Below are 9240 nucleotides of genomic sequence, written 5' to 3'. Positions count from 1 at the left end.
ATATGCTGTGTATACCTGTACGTCATGAACATGCACAATTTTTTGCAACGTCCATAATTTTGCAAATTTATGGATTGCAGTTGTTAGGTCTAGAACAGGCAGACGATGCATTTCAAATCGCTGGGTACTGAAGAACAAGGAATAATCATCTACTAATAATATATTTAATACTTAATACATTTGAAACAGAAATCCATTGTCGTCTAGTCCGGTTAGGATATCTGGCTTTCACCCAGACGACCCGGGTTCAAATCCCGGCAATGGAAATTCTTTGATTTAAAATTTTATTTGGAAGTCGAATTTTGCAAACAAACCATGAGCTTTCCTTATTTGGAACTTACCAATTTGAATTCATATTATAGAATCCCTTGGCCAATAAAATTTTTGAATTTGTTTTTTCATAATTGCAAATTTTGAAATCTGGAAACGTTATGAAAATTGGAATCACTTGAAAATAAAATAGGTAAGGATTTTTTTTTTTAAATTCAGAATTCAATTGATGTTTTCAAATAAAGAAATTAATTCTGAAATTTAGAAAGTAATAAATATTTTGAAATCCCGGCAATGGAATTTTTTGAAATAAAATTTAATTTGGAACTCTAATTTTGGAAACAAACCATGAGATTTCCTTATCTGGAACTTACCAATTTGAATTAATATTTTAGAATCCTTTGGCCAATAAAATTTTTGAATTTGTTTTTCGTAACTGCAAATTTTGAAATCTGGAAACGTTATGAAATTGGAATCACTTGAAAATAAATAGGTAAGGATTTTTTTTAAATCCAGAATTCAATTGATGTTTTCAAATAAAGAAATTAATTATGAAAATTAGAAACTAATAAATTTGAAGAATCAAATATATTAGTAAAAAGTTTGAAAATGTGGAATTAAAAAGTTTTTTTAACATCTAAAAAAGCATCTAGATCTCTAACAGTTTGACTTCTAACTTGGAACCTGGAAGAAACGTTACAAGTTTTATAAAACTATGAAGTTTAGAGTAACCTTTAAGGCTTTAGGTCATATTTGATTGTGGACTAAACAATGAATAAGGACTTTAGGCCTAATTTATTACATCAAATGTGGTTTAATTGAGCCGGACTAAGACGGAATAAGTCAATCTTTAGACCGAACTAAATTGGTCTAAAATAAACCACCTCTCTAGATGGTTTAATTTTAATTATGTACGAGGCCTAACTTTTCATTATTTTTATTATTTTTAATAACTTTTTAAGAAATATAAAAAAAAGCATTTTTTAATAATTTAATTATGTCCATAAAAGATATATTTCCTGATCTTTGGCAAATGTTGAATTTTGAGAGACTAATTTTAATATTTTATTAATTTATGATTCTATTTATAGGCTTTCGAATCTAAAGACTCAAGTGCCAATAATATTTCTTTGTATTTATATGATTTATTATATCTTCTGATTGATACTAATTGATCATATCTTCTGGTTGATACTAATTTATCTTTAATTATCTGCTATGATTATGATTCTATATCTTCAGCAGGAAAATTGCGCGTCTGCCCCTGCAGAAGCTTAAAATAGCATAATCCGTCCCATAGTTTAGAGAGTATAATCGAAGAACAACGTGACAGATCCAACAGTACAACAGTAGTCTCTCCTATTATCCTATCCCATTTAAGAAAGAAGAAAAATGAAAAGTGTGCTGTCCCAGTCCCGGCCCACGGGCCTATAATATTTGTTATCCAGAAAAAGATTAAAAAAAAAAATCCTCACATGCCCGGCATGTCGGCACCGGCCACCGGGCATACAAAACAACTAGGAAAATCAAGTAATTTTGTTGACAGTTTGATGCTTTCAATGTGCATCTACATTACGCATTAATACTTCCTGTCATCATGTGGCTAGTGGTTATATCCATTTATAGTTTAGTTAAAGCATTAATTGATCCATTATTTTCAGACATGCCTTCTTGTTCTTCGGTTGATTGGGTAACAAATTTAGAGGAGATCGAGTAATACACATGTACATGCAAGTATGGCAGATTAATTAGTCTAGTGCATGATGTCTCTTCACATGATACAGTTTAAATATACGCTAGCTATACGCAACAAACAGTTCTAATTCAATAAACATGCCACGTGAGAACTGAAACTCCATGAAAACTACCCCAAAATGCAGCGTTGCGTGCCCATATTGCCAATAAATATATTATACATATGTATATATATATGATGTTTTAATTTGCTGGCTAGCGATTCGGCTTATCAAGCTGGTCCAGCGAATATTACAAAAGATTAAAACAAACATAAAAACGAGTAGAACTAGGGTGTTCTTAAGCTCACCAAAGTGTTTGATGAGTTTAATTTCAAAATCCATCAAATCGGTTTCAAATGATGAATCCGAACCATTGGAACCTATCTACCTTACAAGTGATGCGTCTACATGTGAAAATAACATTCGAATTAATTTAGTATAAAGTCAATCGGTCAAAATTAGAAGGTTAATAAATTAATTTTAGTGCATTCAATTTTTGAACTTTTTGATCGCTTGATTTTATACTAAATTAATTCAAATATTTAAAATTTTCACATGTAGATGCATCACTCGTAAGGTAGACGGATTTCAACGGTTTGAATTTGTTATTTGAAACCGATTTGATAAATTTTAGAGTTAAGCTCACCAAACACTTTGGTGAGCTTAAGAACACCCTAGTTCTACTCCATAAAAACAAAGTGTGAATGAAAATAAAGGGTCACTTGAAATCTGGGTGTAAGTTATGTTTTAGGTACTACAAACTATGAACCTAGCTTGCATCTAAATTATGAAGTCTCACAAATATTTCGGCATAAATTAGAGAGAATAAATAAGGGATATGTTATGTATGTCTCTCATCTCATCATATATTTTCATTAGACTTAATTTAGCAGGATATCAAACATAGTTTACTATTTTTCATATCCTGCTAAATCAAACATGATAAAAATATATGATGATAAGAAGTATACACATCAATCCTTCTCTTAACTTGAAATCTCTTCCTTTGGAACCCTAACAGGATGCCTTTTGAACTACATCTTTTATGTTAACAGTATTATTTTGACAACCAGAGAATATTAGGTTGTAGGTATTATCTCTACAATATAGACGAGTTATGAATTAAATTTGGTGCAATCTAACAATAATCAGTAATTTTTTGGGGATTAGAAAATTAACAATGTAGTATCATCTACATTTGATAATGACTAAAAAGTTTTAAAGAAAGCAAAGAAATTAAAAAAATAAAGACAGTGTGGCAAAGACATATGATCTTTATGTGAGAGGTAATAAGAAATCTAAATGGAGAAAATTCTTTGTTGTATTAAATAGTTGAGTGACTTTCTTTACTCAAAAAAAGAAAAGAAATAAAAACAGTACCCGCAAAATCTTAATTAGCTAGTACCTAGATACCAGTTCAGTACTGCTGGACCCATTTCAACTTCGCAGACTCTGAGTTGGGAAAGTAGAAGACCAAATCTAAAATTTATTAACAAAATTCATAAACCGTCAAAGAAAAATACAAAGCACCCAGCATACCAGAAATCTTTCTAGTATAAAGGAACCCGGCCATCACAAAAAATCAAATATAAAGTGCATTTGTAGTACAAAAAGCACGTATGCCACACTTTATTTTTGTACAAATAAAACAGAAGTAACACTTCCTTTCCTTTATGAAGGAGGAAGAAGTTTCATCTCTTCCTTTATAGCTGCTACCACTTGGTCAAAAGCTTCTGCCCATGCATTCTTCATTTCTTCACTCCAAATCTCTGGTACAGCCTCCTTTATAGTTTCCAATAGTGCAAACTTAACGACCTGCAATTCCCCATTTATTAGTTGAAAGTAGATTAATTAAGCCAGGTTCAGATTTGAATAATAAAAAGATTTATTAGTCATTCAAACAATACTTTTATTCTAAAGTTTTATTTTCTTTACAAAATTACATATTTTATGGATGTAACTGGAATAACTGATGAACTTGACTTTTTCATTTATATTTATTATTATGCCGACTTTTACCATTAGCAAATAGGTATACTGGGGCATTTGTTTTGATGAAGGATGCCTGATGTAGACATGTAGTTGACAAAAACCTGTTTTGAGTTGCACCAGCCATGGGATACAATATTACCTCAAAGTGTGCGTCCTTTACACCAGCCATGGCATGTTTAGGAGCTAATCGTTTTATGGTTGTCTCTTTTAATGTAACTGCTCCAACCTCGTGCAACTGTATTGCTGTTTCGCATGTCTGTAAATAGAATAATACACAAGGAATTATTAAATTTAAAATTAATTATAATCAGATCCACATACCAAGCAAAAACAATAAATTTTTCAAAAGTTATTTCAATGTTGGAAGTTTAAGCTAATAAAATTAGTCAATTTCTTTAACATATGAAACTAATTGCAATCAATTATGGGTATATATAGCACAAAGGTGTTAATAAGATAATAAAAAAAGAATTATACTGTGTTAAAAACAGTAATAGCATGGGCCTTCAGTTTTGTGTTTTTCTCAAGTGGCACGTCCGAGTCTCGCAAGAACGAGAACATTTCCTTCGCCGATGGTGCAATTTCAAAAATCCTGCAAAAACCAACATCTTTTTTGTCAACAAGTTTTCTGCATATACAAAACTTGTATTTCTGGTTGCACACAGTGAGTAACGCATGCTATTGCTCTAAAATTGCACTTTTCAGAATTGTAATGGGTATGATGCGAATAGCTCGATTTGATATATACACGAAACCTATTATGACATACAATTTTATAGATTTCCGCGGTAGTTCATCATTTCAATTAGACATTGGTTTCGTGTGACCACTCAGTTGTGGAGCTAATCTGATTCAAATGAGGAAAAATAATAAATATAACTTTTAAAAATATCTACTACTATTTTATTATCAGATGAATATGATGGTTTGGTTTTCCATTTCAAAAACAGAATTTGATGGTTTGGGTTTTGTTATGTATTTCAAATTTTAGTAAAAGGCGATCTTAAAGCATTAGCACAATGATAACTCTCCATTTCCAATGTATGGAGAAAAGGAGGATGATGAAGACTTATTAGATATATAGTACTTAGTTTTATGCATATTTTGATGTTTTTTGTACTTTCTTATATTGTTGCCCTGCTTAGTTGTGTGCATGTTATGAGGTTTTGTATTTCTTTTGTTTTTGTTAATGTTTTGAACAGCTATATAAAACTTGTCATATTTGATTTTGGTACTAATTAAATACTATGTCAGATATGCTATGATTTCAAATGAAATCAGTGGTATATACATACCACTATTTTTCAAAAAAAAAAAGCATTAGCACAAAATTAGCTGTAATTGCCTGTTTGTGTCACCATTTACTAGAGTCAGCTTAGTCTAAATGTTGACTGGTCAAAGTTCAGTACTGTCTATTACTATAATACTATGCCATCAGATGACATACTTGGAAAGAATCACCTAAACATCTGAAGCAAATAGTAAACAAGTAAAACATGGTGGCAGTAATCGGTAGGGAATAATATTAATTAGTCATATTTATCTATTGAAAATGATGCTGGGTACGTAACTTCTCTCCTCTGGCCTCTTGATAGAATGTCAGTGACTTTGATAAGGGAAGCTGAACTCCAGGAGAACAAGATTTGTTGAATTTGTCTTTGAACCAGAAAAACAGAATTGCCCCACTATTTGGGGTTTCTTATTTGTATTGCGCAATTGTACAATTGATCTGGATGCCTTTTCTAAATAATTGATCTAGACTCAGCTATCCCATTATAATTAAACAGTTCCTCCGGTAAATCTCGCATCTAGGTTTATTTTCTTTTGCACAACTTTTTATTATTTCATCAATGTCTGTTAGGTCTATTTTCTTTCCATGCCAAAGTGTCTGTTTACTGGGTTTCTTTCTGTGTTATTGTCAGAACTCATAAACAAGGCATGCTATGTAGTCATTGACATTGTAAGTTGTACTAATACGCACCGAGAAAACTATTACCAATACTAAGATATACAATATGAAAACATAATAGAATTAAGGAAAATGTAAAGAAGACATGCCTAAGGAAGAACTTGAGAGCAATGGAAGCAGAGTCTTTCTTCATTTCATTCCATGACCTCAATACGAGCTGCTCTTGCTCTTTAGTAAAACTCATGACTTGTGTTGTGTACTTGATATAATTTGGCAAATTCCCTTCTCTCCTTACTGCTTAATTAATTAGCTCATCTAGCTTTCTCTTGCATCATGGGATTTATATCGAAGCAAGCAGCGGTATTCAAACTTGAATTGAGAACAATACCATGTGCGGCAGACAGTGCGAGAGAGCGAATCGAAAATGATAACTGGTGCATAGCTTAGATTTCAGATGTGGAAAAGGATATCCATGGCCTTTGATGCACCTGAGGGGGTAATGTTTCCAATTTCTCAATTTAAAAAGGCACTTGTTCACAGTATGCAAAGGCCAGGAAAAATGGGAATTCGTATCCCCTCAGGTTACCTGAGTAGAATTGAATCGGACGATCCTAAAATGGATTGGCACGCATCTCAAAGCACAAATAATCTTGCCCCCTCTGTCTTTCCGAATCCCGACCGGCTGAGAGTAAATCTGGGCTGTCCGTTTCAATTGTGTTGAGTCAGGTACTCTGGGAGGGTACGGATCCCAGGAAATGGCTGATTGGCTTCCTCTCCTATTAATTGTGTTATTTAATATTAAAATCTAATCCGACCCGAGCTCATTGTTTTTGAAATGTCAAATGATCGGATCGGATCTGATCTCTGATTCAACCCGAAATCCAGACATGATGTAAAGTTAGATGACTAAAAACCAAATCACACCAGATCCAGTTCGATCCGTGACCCGACAATTTTTTAAAATCAAATAATAGACTCAATCTGACTTTTGTTATAAAATAAAGATGAACAAGCATAAACAAAATAGAGAGGAAAAGATGACAATCTCTTTATTCATACATTTCTCATGCATATTCAATACAAGATTACAATGCCTCTATTTATAGGCTACAAATTGTAAATGAAAACCAAACAAATAATAAATGGAGAAATGAATTCCAATAGTAGTGGCCATCAATTCCAATTGTAGTGCATGGAGTAGTGGGGATAGTGGAGAATGAATGTTGGGAGTTATGGACATCCACATTAATATTTTATTCATAACACTCCCCCTTGGATGTCCATTACATATGAATATGCCTCATTAAAACCTTACTAGGAAAAACCCTACGGGATAAAAACCTAGTGAATGAAAAAAAATACAATATTCTTCTAAATACGCAACTACAGCCTTACCAGGAAAACCCAATGGGAAAAACCATGGTTAAGGAAAATATAGTGCATATGAACTCCCCCTCATGACAGCATCAATCAAGATCTTTAAGTCGGCGAACTCCAATTTTACGAACTAGTTTTTTGAATATTGCAGTAGGGAGTGCCTTAGTGAATAAATCTGCTGGATTTTTCACTTGAATGGATTTGCTAAACATTAATAACATTATTCTTTTGGAGATCATATGTGAAAAAGAATTTTGGTGAAATATGTTTTGTTCTATCTCCTTTAATGTATCATTCCTTTCATTGAGCAATACATATAATATTATATTCATATATGATCTTCGGGATCATTTCTCTAAAAGACAATCTATATGTCTGATAAATGTGTTAAATCACAGATCTTAACCAAACACATACCTGACTTGCTTTTGTGTATTGCTAAATTTTCTCATAGGTAGCGAAATATATGTTTAATTATATGTCAATATCTTCGCGTGAGAGAAGAACTATATCTTGCTAATAAATTTACTATAAATGATATATCATGTATTGAATGCTCATCAAGATAAGTGCTCATATTGCACTAAGATATGGTACTTCAGGACCAAATAGTTCTTCATCATTTTCTCAAGGTCTAAATGATCTTTATTCACATCTAATGATCTTACAACCATCGGAGTGCTTAATGAATGTTATTTATCCTTATAAAATTATTTCAGCACTCTTGCAATATAATTTTCTTGATGCATAAAAAATATCATTTTTAAATGTTGAATTTGCAATCCAATGCAGAACTTTGTTCTTCCAAGATATTTCATCTCAAATTCTTCATTTAAATAATTTATTCTTTTGGAAACTCTTCAGGAGTTCCAATGATACTTAGATCATCAACATAAACCGCAGTTATAATAAAATCATTTCTATATCTTTTCATGAAAATACATGGACAGGTCGTATCATTCTTATATCCATGTTTCAATAAATATTCATTTAAACGATTATAGCATATGCGTCCATATTGCTTTAATCGATATACAAATTTATTATATTATTAAAATAATGTTCTCGAGAACCTAAATTACATGCTTCAGGTATCTTAAATCTTTCAGAGATTTTCATATAAATATCATTATCAAACGAGCCATTTAAATAGGCTGTAACAATATCCATTAGGTGCAAATTAAGTCCTTCATGGACTGCCAGACTAATTATATATCAAAAAGTTGTTGCATCCACCACATATGAGTATATCTCAAAATTTCACCTTTCTCATTTTATTTTCTCATAAATATTCATTTATATCCTACTGGTTTTATACCTTGAGGTACAAGGACTACAGATCCAAAAACTTCTCATTTTTCAAGAGAGTTTACCTCTACCTCAATTGCACCTTTCTATTTTGGCCAATCATTCTTTTTGTCGACATTATTTAATAGACTTCTAGTCATGATCCTCAATATTTATTATGTTTAGCGCTATATTATATACAAAAATATTATTGATATCAATTTCATCTCGGTTCCATCTTATTTCATTCATGATATAATTTATCGAGATCTCTTTATTTTCATGAATTTCAGATACCTGAGTTTCTGCTGGAACTCCAATATTACTTATAATTTTATTCTCTTCTGGAGTTTTATCTGAAATTATCATATCCTCGACTTGACCATTTTCATTCTTTGCTCCTTTTCTTTTTCGAGGATTTTTTATATTTTTAATCTTTGGAACCGATTGCTTTTCCACGCTTCATGCGTGTTATAATTAGTCTGTCCAACAGGGACACCGACTTTAATTGGAGCATTAGCAGCTGGTACATGTGATTTGGTCACGTTCTTTGAGTTTGTGAATGTGTCTGGCAATTGATTCACTAACCTTTGCAAATGAATTATCTTTTGAACATTTAGTTCACATTCTTTAGTACGAGGATCAAAATAAGACAATGATAATTCATAC

At 31.8% G+C, this 9240-nt stretch overlaps 1 protein-coding gene and 1 non-coding gene across 2 annotated transcripts; one reads left to right on the top strand and one right to left on the bottom strand.

The window, feature by feature from the left end:
• The first annotated feature begins 192 nt into the window (after positions 1-192).
• On the top strand, positions 193-266 carry TRNAE-UUC (transfer RNA glutamic acid (anticodon UUC)). Its single transcript has one exon. It is a non-coding gene; the product is annotated as a tRNA-Glu (tRNA).
• A 3368-nt stretch (positions 267-3634) lies between these two features.
• Positions 3635-6317, bottom strand: LOC144572703 (anaerobic nitrite reductase HB1-like). Its single transcript, XM_078322368.1, has 4 exons — positions 6057-6317; positions 4476-4590; positions 4138-4254; positions 3635-3821 (listed from the first exon to the last, which is right to left on the bottom strand). Exons 1-4 carry the CDS (start codon positions 6149-6151, stop codon positions 3678-3680), a joined length of 471 nt encoding a protein of 156 aa, XP_078178494.1. The 5' UTR covers positions 6152-6317; the 3' UTR covers positions 3635-3677.
• Between the last annotated feature and the right edge of the window lie 2923 nt (positions 6318-9240).

The sequence above is a fragment of the Carex rostrata genome, chromosome 20 (assembly GCF_964058835.1).
Source record: "Carex rostrata chromosome 20, lpCarRost1.2, whole genome shotgun sequence".
In the NCBI taxonomy this organism is placed as follows: domain Eukaryota; kingdom Viridiplantae; phylum Streptophyta; class Magnoliopsida; order Poales; family Cyperaceae; genus Carex; species Carex rostrata.
The sequence above is the reverse complement of the archived record's forward strand: the minus strand, read 5'-3'. Positions and strand labels throughout refer to the sequence as shown.

Bases quoted from the DNA above. Each gene is read 5' to 3' on its own strand.
- LOC144572703 (XM_078322368.1), bottom strand. From the start codon at position 6,151: ATGAGTTTTACTAAAGAGCAAGAGCAGCTCGTATTGAGGTCATGGAAT. The intron at 4,591-6,056 runs GCATGTCTTCTT...TGGTTTTTGCAG, and splicing joins GCTCTCAAGTTCTTCCTTAG to GATTTTTGAAATTGCACCAT. The intron at 3,822-4,137 runs GTAATATTGTAT...GGGGAATTGCAG, and splicing joins TAAAGGACGCACACTTTGAG to GTCGTTAAGTTTGCACTATT.